Source organism: Salmo salar, chromosome ssa26 (assembly GCF_905237065.1).
Source record: "Salmo salar chromosome ssa26, Ssal_v3.1, whole genome shotgun sequence".
In the NCBI taxonomy this organism is placed as follows: Eukaryota; Metazoa; Chordata; class Actinopteri; order Salmoniformes; family Salmonidae; genus Salmo; species Salmo salar.
The window spans coordinates 36,754,565-36,774,738 of NC_059467.1; the positions used below are offsets into that span (position 1 = coordinate 36,754,565).

Here is a 20,174-nt window from a genome sequence, read left to right on the forward strand (position 1 = left end):
CGTGTTTCCGCGCTTCACGAAGCATAGGCTACGTTTCCACTTGGTGAGATTGAGCTATTTATAATAACCAATGATGTATATAAACCCTGGATCGCTGATGCTATGTATTGGCCATTGGGAGGCTTTGATGTTCTGTTAGGCCATATTGGCACTCCCCAGTAGGTCCTCCATAGGAAAGAATGGAATTCTACAGTATTTCAAGTAGAAAATTACATGTATTTAAGTATTTTTGTTGTTGTAGTGGGGACAGTAACATTAGCAATCTCAAAAAATTATACTTTAAGGATTTAAAAATATATATATTTAATTTATTTGTATGTTTAGCTCACATAATATAATTGAAAAGTATGCATTAAGGTGTGTGTAATATAATAAATGTGGCAAAAACGAATGCAGACATTAATAAATGCATTTCTATAGCTTTCTAGGTATTTTTTACAATGGCAGGGGTGTGCCAAGATGGAGGCATGGTGGCTTCAACACAGCACATGTAGTGTATCTATAAACAATCTATTACACAGAATCAGCCAGTCTTTTTTAACTCACAACTAATGACATTAGGCTAAAGGCAAATGTATCAAATCAAATTTTATTTGTCACATGCCACGAATACAACAGGTGTAGACGTTAGAGTGAAATGCTTACTTACAAGCCAAATAAGTGTTAAGTAAAAAATAGAAAATAAAAGTAACAAATAATTAAACAGCAGCAGTAAAATTACAGCCGGGGCTGTATACAGGGGGTACCGGTACAGAGTCAATGTGCATGGGCACCGGTTAGTTGAGGTAATTGAGGTTGTATACAGGCTATATACAGGGGGTACCGGTACAGAGTCAATGTGCGTGGGCACCGGTTAGTTGAGGTAATTGAGGTAATATATACATGTAGGTAGAGTGACTAAAGTGACTATGCATTGATTATAAACAGAGTAGCAGCAGCATAAAAGAGGGGTCTGGGTAGCCCTTTGATTAGCTGTTCAGGAGTCTTATTTAAAAAAATTATTTAACCTTTATTTAACTAGGCAAGTCAGTTAAGAACACATTCTTATTTACAATGAATGCCTAAGAACAGTGGGTTAACTGACATGTTCAGGGGAAGAACGACAGATTTTTACCTTGTCGGCTCAGGGATTCAATCTAGCAATCTAGCAACCTTTCGGTTACTGGCCCAATGCTCTAACCACTAGGCTACCTGCCGCCCCTTATGGCTTGGGGGTAGAAGCTGTTACGAAGCCTTTTGGACCTCGACTTGGCGCTCTGGTAGCGCTTGCCGTGCGGTAGTAGGGAGAACAGTCTATGACTAGGGTGGCTGGAGTCTTTGACAATTCTGAGAGAATGTACTATAAACATTTATTAAATTGTATTGAGACTATCTCGAAATAAGAGAAACAGAATACAGAACTCATGTTCTGTACCATAACAGAAGCATATCATAGCCATGGATTCTTGCACTTTTTAAAGGGTGTGTTGGCCTATTTAATTTGAGCTGAATGTATTTTTTACTGACCACCTTTCTTAGGCCCAAATGGCACACTATTCCCTACATAGTGCACTACCTTTGACCAGGACCTATAGGGCACCGTATCCAGAATAAGGTGCCATTTGGGTTGGGTACCATTTGTGATACAACCCAAATGGCACCACTCTTACAAATCTCATCATCATATCTCCAGAACATTTTGGGCCTTTGAATACTTGAAAGTTCTTTATTCCTTGAAGACGATCAAATACTATCCAGTACAGTTTGAGCAGGGTTGGTATCGCAGCATCCCTTGAGAAATATATTTCTATATACTTCAATGAGACAACTGAAATTAACTGAAGGAAAGTTATATATTTTTGTCACGTCAATCTTATTATTTACAGACCTACATTTGGGAATGAATATAATATAGATATGTTAATCACGCTGAAGGCGTATCTCATCATGCTGTTTTTTTGCATCGTACAAATACATGATAGTACATATATAGGTTTAATGTTATTTACTATGCAGATGGTGCTAATGGATTTCAAAAATATAGAAACCCTACTGCCTTATGCTGTGCTCTGAATAGTCTAAGAGCCACAGTATTTACTATGGCTGGAGAAATCTGACTCTTCTCTCTGTTAATGGTAGTGACATCACTGACATTGTCCACTCACAGAAGACAGAGAGGGGAAAGCTGGGATGTGAGGGAACCAATAGGAGAATTGAGAGGGGGACTAATACCTAATGCACTCTAACCTGTAGGCTTGAATGGTTGTGTACAAGAGCTGTGAGTCACAGGGAAGTCGAATACCTGTACTGTTTGTCAACATAGTGTTGGATATATTAGCTCTAGTATGATTGTGAATGATTCAAAAGAATCAAAACCAAGGAGTACGGTATGACTCAACAAGTCGTATTCTATCCACAGCTGTCACGGTTGTCATAAGAAAGGGACCAAGGCACAGCGTATGTAGAGTTCCACATCTTTATTCCAAAGTGAAACTTCAAGCAAAAACAAATAAATCAAATAAACAAACACCTAAACGTGAATACGTGGTGCACAGGCACAAACACAAAACAATATCCCACAAACACAGGTGGGAAAAATAGCTACTTAAATATGACCCCCAATAAGGGAGAACGATGACCAGCTGCCTCTAATTGGGAATCATACAAAACACCAACATAGAAAATATAAACTAGAACACAACATAGAAATATAAACTAGACTACCCCCTAGTCACGCCCTGACCTACTACACCATAGAGAAACAAGGGCTCTCTATGGTCAGGGCGTGACACACAGCATACTTTCCAGAGTCCTAGAGTCAGATAACAAACAAGGAATACAATACATGAACCATCACAATGCAATACAGTGTGTGTGTGTGTGTGTGTGTGTGTGTGTGTGTGTGCGCGTGATTCACTCTTCCCCAGAGTCCTATAGTTTTCTGTGTATACTCATCATAATTCAACATGAAATCTTTAAACACATATATACATATTTAATTTTATGCTACACTATGGTCTCACTATCAGACAATAAGTGTGGCCCTTTTTGTCTGAGGAGGTAGTTTACTTTACGACAGGGAGGCTAAATAAGGAAATACAGTATTCAAGTCACTAACGGTATCCCACTCAACCCCCAGCCCATCTGAGCAGAGCTGTGTGTGTGTGTGTGTGCGTGTGTTTGTGCGTGCGTGCGTGCGAGACTGTGTCCATGTACGTATGTGTGTGCCTGCGTGCATGTGTTTATGCACGTGTGTGACACTGTCTGTGTACGTGTGTGTGACTGTGTGTGTGTGTGTGTTGTGTGTCTTGGAAGCAGACAACCTAGCTTCTGCTGCTAAGGCCACAGGTTGTGCATTGTCAGTCTCTCTCACACACAGCTGCACAGGGCACGGTGCCATTAGGTGGAGTAGGCCGGAGAGGAAACGTTTCAGTTTATGTGGACTGGCCCGATCTCTGCTGAAGCACTACTGACCCCATGTACTGTGCTATAGAGGGGTGTGGTTAAATGCGGAAGACATTTCAGTTGAATGCATTCAGTTGTACAACTGACTAGGTATCCCCTTTCCTTTCCTTTATAGCCTGCACACTACAGGAGCATTTAAAAGAACAGGCATCCATCCAGTGAAGAGTGAAGTTGTAAGCTGAAGGGTTTGAATCATACAATGACACAATCATGGGGTGCCCAAGCATTAATAATAGTGGGTTGGACCCATAGAAATTGAATTATATTTGGTTGGACTTTTGTTGATATTTCCAATACTTATGCTGTGTCTTGATATTTTATGTGCAAGTTGGACTGACAAAACAGCACAGGGCACTGTTGTCACTGTAAATATATACTTTTTTAATTTCAATATTTAATTTAAATAAGTAAATTAAAGCAATAACGACATCATTTTCCTTAAAGTCAAGTTTTTTAGATGACTAATGTTACTGTCCCCACTACAACAACAAACAAATACTTAAATACATGTAATTTTGTTCTTGAAACATTTAATTGAAATACTGTGGAATTCCATTCATTCCTATGGAGGACTGCTTTTACTGGGGAGTGCCAATATGGCCGACCAGTGGCTTCAAAGCCTCTCAATGGCCAATATATAGATGGATTAGCTGACAACGTCACAAAAACCATGCTCATGCTTCAATTGGGCAGAAGTCCATGATTTGTTGTGATTCTGCATGTCCAGATAGCTACCAACAATGACAAGAAACTGTCATGTTGGGAATCGGAAGTGACTTGTTTAAGCTAGTTTGATCTTGTTCTTTATACCATGTCTTGTGAGGTGTTGCCATATTAGCATGTCAACAACTGTACCGATGTATTTGAGAGACAACAGTGGCATGTATTAATGGATTACAAGGGAAGCCAGACTTCCCCCAAAAAATTACCAATAAAAAAAATATAATTATCCTTCAATTTGCAAGAGGCACAATTTATCTTACCAGAGAAAGCATCTGAGCAAGCGAAACAGCGCCTCTCCGTCTCTGTATGTGTAGCCCATCTATCTGAGGCTATCTAGTCAAAAAGAGTATGACATTGTTGCTGCCCATAGAATTGAATGCAAGAGAAGCCAGCGAGCATTTGGCCTCCCTTGATAAAAAAAGTATTGAATAATAGCCAATCATGAGCTCAGTCATGAGCTCAACTGTGAATGGTCCTGGCGCACCAAAAAAAAAGGAAGACAGTTTGGATTTGGCTTCACACCAATCACAACACATCGAGAGCAAAACATCCTTGACAGAAATAATTTGAATTGTTGAATCTCATTGTGTTGTTGTCCTCTGGTGGCTAGCTAGCTAGCTAAAATTGTCCCTTTCCTAAATTAGCAATGGATGGAGATATGGATTTGGACTTGTGGTTTTACTTAATTCTCCATACTGGCCAATGATTATAATGTCGATTCTGATCCAACCATAAATTCAAACATTGTGCCCCTGGCCTGAGAGGATGGAAGTTCAATATGTAGTTAGATGTAGTACGCTAATGTTAACTAGCTGGCTCATCATTGCCCATTGAAGCAAGTTAGGCGAGAAAGCATTTCAGCCAGGAAGCCTAGGACAACAAAAACTAAAAGTGTGTATATGACAGAGTCATAGACCGTTTCATCAACATAAAAGAGAGGAGGATGACATTGGCGTTTCTCTACAAGTAGGGTGAATCAACATGTTTTTTCTACTTTTTTCATACACACACACACACACACACACCGTATTCAGATTACGTTGATTGGACTACATTGTTTTTGGTATCTTTTAGTTGTCACTGTATTAGATTAAGCATAGGTGATTTGATGATGTTGAAATGTTGAAGTTGAAATGGTGCTGGAATAATGAAGGCAGCTCCTTTTTTCTTTGCGACTAGCGATTATTCTCTTTGGTTCTAAATCAGTAGTTGTTTAGTAGTCTGAAAATGTTGGAAACTGTAACTTGCTTGACCATGCTGTAAATCATGTTACAGTTTGTTAGATGCAATATGTTTGTGGACTTCACGGGTTTATATACGTGATTTTATTGCAACCAATTCCCCTTTCCTTCGTCACGTCCTCTGAGGAAAGACTCTCAGCCAATCACCGTTCACCATCTGTAAGCATGGCGGCAGACTTCAGGTGGGGATGTGTTGTGCTTTTGCTCTGTACGTATTTGATATGTATTTTAGCAACGGACGGTCAAAATAACAAGCCCAAGAAGAAGAAAGATATCCGGGATTACAATGATGCTGATATGGCACGGCTTTTGGAAGAATGGGAGGTAAACAACACGATTTTAATTCGGTTAATAGCTGCTTTTCTGTTACTCAGACAGCTGGCTAGCAACTCGGCTAACTAAATGGCTAATCAGAAAGCTAGCTAACTAACGTGCCCAACATAATTCCTGTCTGCTCTCAATGATCTTCGTAGCTTGCTAGATAGCTACTAGCACCAAACTATTGCTCCTTCCTGATAAGGTATAGCTGTCATGCAGCATCATAGCTATAGTCCATTGTATTATATAACGAAACTAGGTAACCTTGACCTGCTAAGTTAGCGATTTGTTAGTTAATGAGTGAACTAGTTAGCTAACCAGGAACTCATCCTGTTTCACGTGATATTCTTTGCAGCTGGGTATCCATCCATCAATCAAATGTATCAGCAAATGTCACAGTGCTATACAGAAACCCAGTCTAAAACCCCAAACAGCAAGCAATGTTCGTTGCACTCTCCACACCAAACTTTCTTTGTCTATCTAACTAGTTAACTAGGATAGCCAATTTACTATTCTGTTCCTATTTGAATTAATGCCCTTGTTGTTGCATTACCGAAGTACCTGTTGTCAATGATATCATTCATTGTGTAATAGCTAGAACTCAGTCATTTCTCTTCCTCCCCACTTCTTTCAGAAAGACGATGACATCGAGGAGGGCGACCTCCCTGAGCACAGACGGTCCCCCCCGCCTATCGACTTTTCCAAGGTGGATGCTTCCAAGCCTGAGGAGCTGCTGAAGATGTCCAAGAAGGGAAAAACTCTGATGGTGTTTGCCACGGTGGCGGGAGAGCCTACGGAGAAGGAAACGGAGGAGGTGACCAGTCTATGGCAGAGCAGCCTCTTCAATGCCAATTTTGACATCCAGAGGTAGGCCTATACTTTAGTCTAATGCAGCATTTCTCAAACCCTATTGTATAGGCCTGCAAACCTACTGTGCTGGAGTGTGCGCTATTTCACGGTTGGCCTAAGTCTGTACTACTAATAACATTTTTATATATAAACAAAGAAATCCCTACTAACTTATAACAAACCCTCCCAAGCTCTTCAAACTTTCTCTATCATGCTGAGATAATCCATCTTTAGGATTATTTAGCATTTCAAAAATCATGTTGACTGTAACATCTGTTACCCACAATAGCTCTGTTGTCATATCCACAATCTTCAACCTGGCATTTCTGCTTTCCACAATCTGAGTCGTGGTGATAACCTTTCCAATGAAAGCTATGAAGTCAGTTTGATTTACTATCAGTGTCCTTTGACACAGCACAGTAGGATTTTTAGGCCATATTGCCCAGCCCTCTCTCTATTTATTTTTATTTTTTTGTATAAAATGTTCTCAAAATGGCTCTGTACAGGTCAGTCAAATTCTTCCACACCGATCTTGACAAACCATTTCTGTATGGACCTCGCTTTATGCATGGGGGTATTGTCATGCTGAAACAGTAAAGGGCCTTCCCCAAACTGTTGCCACAAAGTTGGAAGCACAGAATTGTCTAGAATGTCATTGTATGCTGTAGCGTTAAGAGTTCCCTGGAACTAAGGGGCTTAGCCCGAACCATGAAAAACAGCCCCAGACCATTCTTCCTCCACCAAACTTTACAGTTGGCACTCTGCATTTGGTCAGGTAGCGTTCTCCTGGCATCTGCCAAACCCAGATTCGTCTGTCGGACTGCCAGATGGTGAAGCGTGATTCATCACTCCAGAGAACACTTTTCCACTGCTCCAGAGTCCAATGACGGCAAGCTTTACACCACTCCAGCCAACGCTTGGCATTGTGTGCAGCTGCTCAGCCATGGAAACTTCCAATTGAGAGTTTCCATTATCAGAATCTTCCCCTGCTAAGCATGGCTAGCACAAAATGTTAGCAGTCTATCATTTCCAATGAACCGGGCTAGTTTGACTTCCTCTCTCTTTCTTTACGGCATTGGTTAATGGGATAGGGTGTCACATCAAACACCACCACAACTTTCCACTTCGACATCATTACTCTTGTTCCCTACCTTCACCCTCTTCATGCTCTCTGCACTAGAAGCACCACTGCTTTCAGTAGCATGGTCTCTTTTTCCTATTAATTTCCACTACAGACCATTCAGGTCCTTGACCCTCAATCCTCCCGCTCCATATCATCAGAACGATCACCCATATTGATCACATTCTAGTGCATCTGTAGCTTCGCCAACCTTCTCTCCATTTCCTTCATCGTTGCATCCTCAACACTCGCTGCCATCACTGCGCGTCGCTCCGAGTCTGGTTGGTTCCATCAAGTCACCATGTGGGGAAGGCTAATCCTCTCACCTGGCTGTGCTTCATAGCAGTTCATGAAGCTGCTGCTTCTTCTTCTTCTTCCCTCCACAGTGGGAGAGGGTATACTGATATGCCTGGTGCCCTCCTTTCCACCTCTAGGCCCCTGGCATGTATTTGGTATATTCTAGAGCTAGCACACCTGATTCTAATGGTCAACTAATCACCAAGCGATTGACGACTAATGAAATCAGGTGTGCTAGTTTAGGGCTACAACCAAGTAGTCCATTTGGACATCAAGGTAGGCTCTAATGTGAAAAAGGACAGCTAAAGCGGTGAGCCTTAATTCTGCTCCTGGAGAGACTGTCATCATTGACTGCTAGTTTCGTCCCAGTTTAGTGCCATCATACCTGATTAAACTAATCAATTAAATTGTTGAATCGGGTGTTTTTACTGATGAACAGGATTGAAGAACACTGAACAACACATTGATTGTTATGCTCCTAAGAAGTGACAGGCTGAGGTATGTTTGATAGAATGAGCATTGCACCATCCTGAGAACTCTTGATAAAGAACAGAGGTGTGATGATATATCCCTGTCAGAGAGATGATATGATGGCTAAAGAGCTGTAGGTAATGTAATCTTGTTTGGGTTGGCACACACTAGTATGTAACCAAACACACACTAATACTGTATGTAACCAAACGCACACTAATACGTAACCAAACTAGGGTTGCAATTTTGGGGAATATTCAGCGGTGGAAACTTTCCATGGGAATTAACGGGAATATATGAAAATTAATATTAATACCATTTAAATGTAGATGTTTTTTTGCATTGGATATATTTACCATATCATATGGAGACAAAAACATAAACCTTTTACCTTATCATAAGTAGACATAATTGCAAATTATTATCCTTCCAATAGAAATGTTAAACAATTTAGTTACGAATTGAACTTTAATTAAATGAGTTGACTCTTCACATGGGATGATTTCACTGAACAACAAAAGAAAGGGAATATTGAATGATCCCCAGTGATCCATCGCATCTCCCAAAAACGTTTTCAACATACATCTGTAAAATGATAGTCTAGAAACTACAACTTTGGTTGTCTTCCTCTCAGGCTTCCATGTCTTCTCCCTGGACCTCCTCAATGACCACCTTTTGAACATCAGACTCTGAGGCCTCATCTTCGCTGTCACTTTCCAACTTTGTTGAGGATGGCTCGTTGTCAGGCTCAAAAAGCCTCAAATTTGTCCGGATGGCCACCGATTTTTCAACCCTTGTATTGGTCAGCCTGTTGCGTGCTTTGGTGTGTGTGTTCCCAAACAAGGACCAGTTGCGCTCTGAGGCGGCTGATGTTGGTGGAATTTGGAGGATGATGGAGGCAACAGAAGAAAGAGCCTCAGATCCAAAAAGTCCCTTCCACCAAGGTGGCTGATGAGATATGTTGGCACGACTGCCATATTGCATCTCCATCCCAAAGCCCTTACTTGGAAGTGTACTTCGCCAGACTGCCAAGAACCTTGCCCTCATCTAGGCCAAGGTAGTGAGACACGGTAGTGATGACACCATAGGCCTTGTTGATCTCTGCACCAGACAGGATGCTCTTGCCAGCATACTTGGGGTCCAACGTGTACGCTGTGGTGTGTATGGGCTTCAGGCAGAAGTCTGCACGCTTTTTGATTTCAGAACTGCAGTTTCCTCTGCTTGGAGCAACAGTGAAGTGGGCAGGGCAATACGGATTTCTTCTCTTACATCTGCAAGCAGAGTCTGAACATCCGACAGGATGGCATTGTCTCCCTCAATCCGTGCAATGGCTACTGCTATAGGTTTCAGGAGTTTCAGGCTGCTTATAACTCTCTCCCAAAATACATCATCCAAGAGGATCCTCTTGATGCGTCTGTCCATATCGGCAGACTGATATATGGCCATTTCTTGGAGAGATATCCTCCCCTCCAGGAGACTGTCAAACTTGATGACAACACTACCCCAACAGGTGTTGCTGGGCAGCTTCAATGTGGTGCTCTTATTCTTCTCACTTTGTTTGGTGAGGTATATTTCTGCTATAACTTGATGACCCTTCACATACCTAACCATTTCCTTGGCTCTCTTGTGGATTGTATCCATTGTTTTCAGTGCCATGATGTCTTTGGGGAACAGATTCAATGCATGAGCAGCACAGCCAATGGATGTGATGTGAGGATAGGACTCCTCCACTTTAGACCAAGCAGGCTTCGTGTTCGCAGCATTGTCTGTCACCAGTGCAAATACCTTCTGTGGTCCAAGGTCATTGATGACTGCCTTCAGCTCATCTGCAATGTAGAGACCGGTGTGTCTGTTGTCCATTGTGTCTGTGCTCTTGTAGAATACTGGTTGAGGGGTGTAGATGTAGTTAATTATTCCTTGCCCACGAACATTCGACCACCTTTCAGAGATAATTGCAATAGTCTGCTTTCTCTATGATTTGCTTGAACTTCACTTAACCTCCCTGGGCAAGGTGGGACGCTTGCACCTAGTCAACAGCCAGTGGAATTGCGTGGCGCAAAATACAAATACCTCATAAATGCTATAACTTCAATTTCTCAAACATATGACTATTTTACACCATTTTAAAGACAAGACTCTCGTTAATCTAACCACACTGTCTGATTTCAAAAAGGCTTTACAGCGAAAGCAAAACATTAGATTATGTCAGGAGAGTACCCTGCCAAAAATAATCAAACAGCCATTTTCAAAGCAAGCCTATATGTCACAAAAACCAAAACCACAGCTAAATGCAGCACTATCCTTTGATGATCTTCATCAGATGACACTCCTAGGACATTGTTATACAATACATGCATGTTTTGTTCAATCAAGTTCATATTTATATCAAAAACCAGCTTTTTACATTAGCATGTGATGTTCAGAACTAGCATACCCACCGAAAACTTCCGGTGAATTTACTAACTTACTCACGATAAACATTCACAAAATACATAACAATTATTTTAAGAATTATAGATACAGAACTCCTTTATGCAATCGCGGTGTCAGATTTTAAAATAGCTTTTCGGCGAAAGCACATTTTGCAATATTCTGAGTAGATAGCCCGGCCATCACGGCTAGCTAATTTGACACCCACCAAGTTTGGCCCTCACCAAACTCAGATTTACTATAAGAAAAATTGGATTACCTTTGCTGTTCTTCGTCAGAATCCACTCTCAGGACTTCTACTTCAACAACAAATGTTGTTTTGGTTCGAAATAATCCATAGTTATATTGAAATAGCTCTGTTTTGTTCATGCGTTCAGGTAGCTATCCGAAGGGTGACGCGCGAGCGCATTTCGTGACAAAAAAAAATCCAAATATTCCATTACCGTACTTCGAAGCATGTCAAACGCTGTTTAAAATCAATTTGTATGCGATTTTTCTTGTAAAATAGCGATAATATTCCAACCGGGCGACGTTGTATTCATTCAAAGAGAGAAAGAAAAACATGGAGAAATCACATGAACGTGCATCTCCAGTGTCACTGTTCTCAGCTGGACCACTCACAAAAACTCCTGCTGTTTTTCGCCCAGAGACTGGAGAGATGTCATTCCACTTTCTGGCGCCTTCTGAGAGCCAATGGAACCCTTAGAAAATGTCACGTTACAGCAGAGATGCTGTATTTTTAATAGAGATGCCCTAGAAGGAGAACAAATTGTCAGACAGGGAACTTCCTGTATGGAATCTTCTCAGGTTTTGGCCTGCCATATGAGTTCTGTTATACTCAGACTCCATTCAAACAGTTTTAGAAACTTTAGAGTGTTTTCTATCCAAATCTACTAATATATGCATATTCTCGTTTCTGGGCAAGAGTAGTAACCAGTTTAAATCGGGTACGTTTTTTATCCGGCCGTGCAAATACTGCCCACTAGCCCCAACAGGTTAAACTCTGCATCCAGAAAATGAGTAGATAAAGCATGTCTGGATGGAAGGGTGTATGCTGGGCGAAGAACATTCTGAAATCTCTTCCAATACACATTGCCTGTGAGCATCAGAGGTGAACCAGTTGCATACACAGTTCGAGCAAGACATTAATCAGCATTTCTCTGACTACATTCCTCCATTGAGTCAAAAAAAAACTTCTGATTCCAGGAGGACCATGAGCTGTTGCTATCGATAAGGTGTCTGATTCATCATTTTCACCTCGAATTGAAGTAGAGTGACTTTTGTCAGAGGTTGCTTGTTGTGAGCGCTGAGGGAACTTTATGCACTTGGCCAGATGATTCTGCATTTTTAAAGCATTCTTCACATATGATTTGACACAGTATTTGCAAATGTACACAGCTTTTCCTTCTACATTAGCTGCAGTGAAATGTCTCCACACATCAGATAGTGCCTGTGGCATTTTTCTGTAAAGATTAGAAAAAAATGAGTAAAGAAAACCCCAAATACAATTCCATGTACAGATAAATAGTTAAGCAGTTAGATTAAACAACTCCTTTGTAAGATAAATGTTTTAAAATGAAACATGTATGGAAACGGGTGAATTAACACTCCTCAGTTAGCAGGCGCAAGCAAGCTAAAACCCACATGTTAGCAAAAATGAACTAGCAGAAATTGTTACCAAGTTAGAAATGATTTAAACACTTTGCTGTAGGCTACTATTTACTAGTTAACAAAAACTAATGTATGTCATGTAAAATATATTCTCCCCACCCAGTAATTTAATCAACTTACCAGAAAGCATGTACAGTTGAAGTCAGAAGTTTACATACACTTAGGTTGGAGTAATTAAAACTCGTTTTTCAACCACTCCACAAATTTCTTGTTAACAAACTATAGTTTTGGCAATCTGCTCTGTTCATGGCACAAGTAATTTTTCCAACAATTATTTACAGACTGAATTTATAATTCACTGTATCACAATTCCAGTGGGTCAGAAGTTTACGTACACTAAGTTGACTGTGCCTTTAAACAGCTTGGAAAATTCCGTAAAATGTCATGGTTTTAGAAGCTTCTGATTGACATCATTTGACTCAATTGGAGGTGTACCAGTGGATGTATTTCAAGGCCTACCTTCAAAAGAAATCAGCCAAGACCACAGAAAACAATTGTGGACCTCCACAAGTCTGATTCATCCTTGGGAGCAATTTCCAAATGCCTGAAGGTACCACGTTCATCTGTACAAACAATAGTACGCAAGTATAAACACCATGGGACTACACAGCCATCATACCGCTCAGGAAGGAGATGCGTTCTGTCTTCTAGAGATTAACGTACTTTGGTGTGAAAAGTGCTAATCAATCCCAGAACAACCGCAAAGGACCTTGTGACGATGTTGGACGAAACAGGTACAAACTTATCTCTATCCACAGTAAAATGAGTCCTATATCGGCATAACCTGAAAGGCCACACAGCGAGGAAGAAGCCACTGCTGCAAAACCGTCTTAAAAAAGCCAGACTACGGATTGCAACTGCACATGGGACAAAGATCGTACTTTTTGGAGAAATGTCCTCTTGTCTGATGAAACAAAAATAGAACTGTTTGGCCATAATGACCATCGTTATGTTTGGGGGAAAAGAGGGGAGGCTTGCAAGCCAAAGAACACCATCCCAACCATGAAGCACGGGGGTGGCAGCATCATGTTGTGGGGGTGATTGCTGCAGGAGGGACTGGTGCACTTCACAAAATAGATAGCATCATGAGGAAGGAATATTATGTGGATATATTGAAGCAACATCTCAAGGCATCAGTCAGGAAGTTAAAGCTTGGTCGCAAATGGGTCTTCCAAATGGACAATGACCCCAAGCATACTTCCAAAGTTGTGGCAAAATGGCTTAAAAACATCAAAGTCAAGGTATTGGAGTGGCCATCACAAAGCCCTGACCTCAATCCTATAGAAAATGTTTGGGCAGAACTGAAAGTGTGTGCGAGCAAGGAGGCCTACAAACCTGACTCAGTTACACCAGCTCTGTCAGGAGGAATGGGCCAAAATTCACCCAACTTATTGTGGGAAGCTTGTGGAAGGCTACCCAAAATGTTTGACCCAAGTTAAACAATTTAAAGGCAATGCTACCAAATACTAATTGCATGTGTGTAAACTTCTGACCCACTGGGAATGTGATGAAAGAAATAAAAGCTGAACTAAATAATTCTCTACAATTATTCAGACATTTCACATTCTTAAAATAAAGTGGTGATCCTAACTGACCTAAGACAGGGAATTTTTACTTGGATTAAGTGTCAGGAATTGTGAAACTGAGCCAAATACATTTAAACTAAGGTGTATGTATACATCTGACTTGGCTCAGACAGTCTACTAGTTGGGCTCAATAGCATGTCATTAGTTTGCAAGATTTTGAGAATCAGCTGTACATGTGATGGAAGAGTGCACTGTGCATGCAGAGGGTTGCAATTCCATGGAATTGGGGATAGTTTAACCAAAATATGCCACAGGACCTAGAATTGCCTTGTGTGTATCCCACAAAAAAGGTTCACTGTTATAAGCACATTTTTTGATGAATTTACGCAAAATTCCCAGGTTAACTTCTCATGGAAATTTCCCGGAAAGTTTCCAACCCTTTGCAACCCTAAACCAAATACACTAATACTGTACGTAACCAAACAAAATGTTGACAATAGATTAGTTCATTATTGTAAAAAATAAATGTAGTTTTTGCAGGTTTCTTTATTCCCGGCCTTTAGACTTTGGCTAATGTCCCATATTGTCCCTCCTCTCCCCTCGTACTGTAGGTTCGTAGTGGGCTCCAACCGGGTCATCTTCATGCTGCGAGATGGCAGCTTCGCGTGGGAGGTCAAGGACTTCCTGGTGGCCCAGGAGCGCTGCGCCGAGGTCACCGTGGAAGGCCAGGTGTTCCCCGGGAAGGCCGCCAAGAAAGATGCCAGCGCAAAGGCAAAGCAGCAGAACGAAGTGAACACCAAAAAGAAGGGCAAGAAGAAGTCGGAGGGCAAGAAACCCGACCTGGACGGCAACAGAGCGAGTAAAGACAAGGTTGAACTGTGATTGGCTGATGATGGAGAGAGAGCGAGAGAGATGGGATTGGCAGAACAATCAGAAGGCCCGTCCAGACCAGCAACAACACCTAGCTTATTTTACTTTAGTATTTGCAGATCTGAGGCCAATGGGTAGAAGAAAAATGCTTCTGACTACTACCTAGCCTTTCAATCAGGCTTTATGGAGCTGCTACAGATCTGCAGACACTGAAGTGGTAGAGGCTAGGGGAAGGGACTTGTAGAGAGGTTCAATGGTGACTCAGCACAAGACAGTTTTGTGGCACTGTGTACTCTATCAAGCCTATTAAAGTCAGGGTCAATGACTGACCTCAGAACAGATGTTAAAGTGTAGCTTTGAGGTTTATGGTTTATTTTACACACCTGTCACTGAGTCTGAAGGTCAGCATGTTATTTTGTACGGCCTGTCGATGACTTGTCTCTTTTACAATGTAGGGGATGTGTCAGAGAATGTGACATTTTTATTTTTATTTTGAAACAATTTATGAATCCAACCAGTGCTTCAATATTACTTTTTGTCATTGTTTTCCACTATATTGTTCAACAAACAGTACATTTGTTAGAGACATTGTATTTCATTATTCCAATAAAACATTTAAGTAATACAGGAAAGTATTTGAGCACAAACTGATTTTCCTACATGTGCCAAAACCCACTGATTTTGGAAATGTATATATGTGTCCCTAATGGCACCCTGTTCCCTATGTAGTGCACTACTTCTGACCAGAACCCAAGTACTGCACTACACTGGTAATGAGTTATATTTGGGACGCACTCATAAATAACTGTGATTCTTTTTGATTGTTGAGTTCAGTATTGACTTGTAGCATACAATTGCAGTGGTCATGTTGTACATGGATTTTCAATAAATTACAGAATAAAATGATTTTCTTTGTCATCCTGTTAAGTTAATGGGTTGCTTTTTGGAGGAGTAATATGTGTGAACTGAAACATCATTCCCTCTGCTCATCATCCTCTTTTACTATTTACCTATTTTCCTTTCCATTTCTCCCACTTCTTATTCTGGCATGGCTGTCTGACACATCCCTGAAGGAGGGGTGTGTGTGTTTGTGAACAAATTCATCTTGGAAGGAGCAACAAATGCTGAGCCCCATAACGCAGTGGACTATCTGCCTGTCCCTACAGACTGATAGCCCCGTAACGCGGTGGACTCAAGATGACTATCAGTCTGTAGGGACAGGCAGATTACTCCATAATGTTGTGGACTCAACATGACTGCCTGTCCCTACAGACTGATAGCCCCATAACGCGGTTGTCCCTACAGACTCCAACTGTTGGGATTTATATTGTGATATCCTGTCTGGCATGTCTAAACCAGGTGGACTGGAAATAATGGTGTTAAGCCTAGATTCAATCAGTTCAGCATTAACCAATAAACCTTCTGTTTGTATTGTTCTGATATAATACTTGGGCTAGATTCAATCCCTATCATCGAATATAGCAGAAGATCCACGTTAAAATGTAAAGGTAATTTCCCATTGAGTGGACAGAAGCAGCGTTTACCGTTAATGCAGTCTCCGCGACCGCGGGAAGATTGCCTTATAATTCTCAATCGCGCTATAAAGTAGATCTTCAGTGCTACGGATTGAACAGAGCGTCTGATTTTTCCTTTACGTAAGCCAATTGAGCCCCAATCTTGTGGTGTTTTACAGTTTTAGAGGGTTACTGAGGTCCAGAGCTGGAGGCCTCCACTTAACTAGTCCTCTCTAGCTCTCTCTCAGCATGTGAGCATAGCTCAGCATTCCACAATGATTTATAATGGGCCTGGGAGCCACACCCTTTATGCTGTGCTCACACACGCACACAAAGGAACCAGCACATGAGAACCAACGGGGCTGGAGCCAACCATTGCCCCTTGGTGACAGTAATTCCAACCTGCAGAGCCTGTTAACTTCTCCAATAACGCTGCTAGGATAGCATCCCAAATGGCACCCTGTTACCTAGTGCACTACTTTTGACCAGGGCTCACAGGGAATAGGGTGCCATTTGGGACAACCCCAAACCAAAGTCTCTGTTCAAATGTGTTGGCTAATGGTTGAAATGTGGAACTGATGTGTTTCTTGGTTCAAACAATAATTGGATAACAGGTAGTAGAACATCAGAAATGTGTTACTGCAACGTTAACTGGTGTTTCTGTGCAGAAAGTCTTTATTGGGGTACACACGCACACACAGGCTTATAAATTCAGTTATTCATTTATTTCTGTACAAAAGTCATTCAAAGATTTTAAGTCATGAGATTGAATTACTTTACAAGCCCAAGTCACGTATAATACATCACATCCATTTGGTGTAGGGTTAAAACAAAACAACGCGGTAACTACGATGAGTCATATTATGCCATAGCAGTGTTTAGTATGATTGTTTTGAAATGTTATAGTATTATTATTCTTACATACAATTCAGGACCAGAATACAATACAACTCAAAAGATGTCCCTTGTAGATTTTGTACAATAAATAAGTATAAAATATATCTCTGTTATCAATCTGTGGAATTTTTAAAAACACATTTAAACATACAAAACACTAACAACTACCACGTCCGAAAAAAGACCAGCTATTTCGGGCAAAGGGAAACGTTTATCTGATTCTTGCCAGATTTGAAGAAAAATCGCCAATTTATAATCAATTTATAAATTGCTTAAATAACATTTAAAGTTTGGATTTGGGAGTATTGTCTAAGACCAGATAGCACTTTAGAAGTGACCAAAAAATGTCCTTGGATATATTCAGGATCATTTTGGGGTTTCTTTACATGCTGGTATGTTTAATAAAACACAGACCGATGGACCACAAACGTTGATATGAACAGTTATATGAAACCAAACATTACACAATATCAAGTAAGCGATCTAGAGCCCTCACATAAAACACAGGGAAACAGCTTCTCTGGAATGGAATCTTCAGGCCAGATGGATTAAATGTTTGCACCTGGTGCAAAGTCTGGCGCAAAGTTTGCACCTGTTTTTTATTCAGTAGAAGGGTCAAAAAGAATTATCTTAATTTACCTAAAAGTTTTTTCCAGTTAATCTTAAAAAGGTCAAATGCAGCCGTTTTTATCTCAATATCAAATCATTTCTGGGTAACAATTAAGTACCTTAAGTGATTGTTTTTAATTAAAATGGTCAAAAAGAAATACAAATAGCTTCTTAGCAAAGAGCAATTTCTCAAGCAAGGATTTAGCTAGGACTGGCTGGGAGTGGTCTAGCTGTTATTGGCAGAGAGGTTTGGAACTCTCTTTGTTATTGGTCTATTAACTAATGGTGATGTCACCAGGCAGGCCAAAACTCCATCCCACCAAAACAGGCTGAAATTTCAGGTGGTCTTTTCAAACAGCTCTTACACTAAAAGGGCATTATCATAATTTCACACTATTATTCCAACCTCAGTGTGGAAATATATATAAAACACCGGAAAATCATGTTTTTGACCACACTGAGCCTTTAACCTGTAATTGACCTTTTGGTTCTACTTTAAAAGTCCCTTAATCCCTCTCTCTCTTCTACTTCATTGGTCTACATTTTTGTTCTATTGTGTTAAACGACGTTAACTTCCCACTGGAAAACACAGGTGCAAACATTTAGGAAATCTGTCTCTGAGTAGGATGAAAAACAAGAAATGTTTGTTGGTCATTTTTTCTCTCTTCTCGCGTTTTAAAAGTCAAGTATAGTCAAACGAACGATACAGTCGAATCACTCACATAGTCAACATTGTCACATAAACAGAGACCTGCATGGCGGGAAAGTTGATAGGTGACAGATAAACGCATGCGTTTGATTGGCCGGCCCACACTCTGTAGCACCGGGTTGAAACCGTCCCTAACCACAGATCTAGGATCAGATTACCTTAATTCATCTTTAGTGGTGAAAAACATCTGATCTTGGACCAGTAGTTACAGGAACAACTTTTACCTACTCCAGTGCTAGGGGCAGTGTGTGTGTGTTGTGTGGGAGGTGTAGTCTCGTGTGTGCCCCCCACTACGCCTGGTTCCTCCTCTCCTCTCCTCTCTCCTCTCATAGCTTAATCTTCTTGACCACAGGGATAGGGAGGACTTGATGGATCTTAGCTCTCTCCTCATCCACCTCCATACGGACCCAGTCAGGTCGAAAAGTGCCCTTGAAGCCTACAAACGTTAGCTTGTCTGAAACACAGAGAAATAAAGAAACGCTCGCTCAATGTCAGCTGTTCACATTCTGAGTATACACAACTATTTCTCTCTCGTCAACAAATCCACAATAAATACAAGAAACAAACAACAACAAATAACACAAAATCACCCCCAGAATATCCTAGAAGGACAGCAGGAGAGGGGGAAGAAACAGGGGAAAGAGGAGGGAGAAAGAAAGACAAAGCGAGCTAGCTGGCATTCCTCCTCCTCCATTCTCCAACACAGCGCATACCACTGAGGCGTCTCACCCCATCCAGGAATGATTTCTACAAAATAGAACATTTGTCGTCTCTGGAATTACACCCCACAGTGAGAAAAATGTGTCCCGCAGCCTGCTCCGGGATGTCTAGAGGCGTAGAATCTATTTAGTAGAATGTACTGTATGATCTAAAATTAGAATCAGAATTTCTGAATTCCAAAATGTGGGTTGTGTCATGTGACTTGAAGGGGAGTGTGGTTAAGTATGGAGGGATGGAGAAGAGGAAGGACCCTGCTGCTCTGGCATGCGGTGAAGTATTGATTATCCTCCTCCACACACACACACACACACACACACACACACACACACACACACACACACACACACACACACACACACACACACACACACACACACACACACACACACACACACACACACACACACACACACACACACACACACACACACACACACACACACACACACACACACACACACACACACACACACACACACACACACACACACACACACACACAGAGAGAGAGAGACTGAGAAATAGCTGTCATCATAAGAATCAGGAAGGCTAAACTTTGTTACACAGGCTACTATGAATCAGCATTTATGAGAGATTGTATGTGAAACACTGTCAGCCCTGAACACTAAACACTGACAATCATTACAAGCCAGATCATTTTGAATGAATGAATACACCTTTAGTGAAAGTTGTCTTACTGTATTTGATAAACAAACAGCAGCAGTTTAAAACATTCAACAGGGTTTACATTTACATTTACATTTA

The 20,174-nt window shown here is 41.0% G+C and overlaps 2 protein-coding genes across 6 annotated transcripts in view; one reads left to right on the forward strand and one right to left on the reverse strand.

Annotated features, from left to right (window-relative positions):
* Window positions 1-5,502: 5,502 nt before the first annotated feature.
* LOC106587883 (LRP chaperone MESD) lies at window positions 5,503-15,878 on the forward strand. The gene is made up of 3 exons (XM_045708748.1): window positions 5,503-5,732; window positions 6,361-6,593; window positions 14,702-15,878. Exons 1-3 carry the CDS (start codon window positions 5,574-5,576, stop codon window positions 14,970-14,972), a joined length of 663 nt encoding a protein of 220 aa, XP_045564704.1. The 5' UTR covers window positions 5,503-5,573; the 3' UTR covers window positions 14,973-15,878.
* Window positions 15,879-17,126: 1,248 nt separating this feature from the next.
* LOC106587725 (cell migration-inducing and hyaluronan-binding protein) overlaps window positions 17,127-20,174 on the reverse strand; it is a 168,034-nt gene continuing 164,986 nt past the window's right edge. For all 5 annotated transcript variants that reach the window (XM_045708744.1, XM_045708740.1, XM_045708743.1 and 2 more), the window contains one exon: window positions 17,127-19,143. In XM_045708744.1, coding sequence (XP_045564700.1) covers window positions 19,016-19,143 — 128 coding nt within the window. In that variant the 3' untranslated portion in view covers window positions 17,127-19,015. The remainder of the gene's footprint in view (window positions 19,144-20,174) is intronic.

Coding starts and splice junctions, on each gene's coding strand:
- LOC106587883 (XM_045708748.1), top strand. CDS start 5,574: ATGGCGGCAGACTTCAGGTGGGGATGTGTTGTGCTTTTGCTCTGTACG. Junction 5,733..6,360: donor GGCTTTTGGAAGAATGGGAG/GTAAACAACACG, acceptor CACTTCTTTCAG/AAAGACGATGACATCGAGGA. Junction 6,594..14,701: donor GCCAATTTTGACATCCAGAG/GTAGGCCTATAC, acceptor CTCGTACTGTAG/GTTCGTAGTGGGCTCCAACC.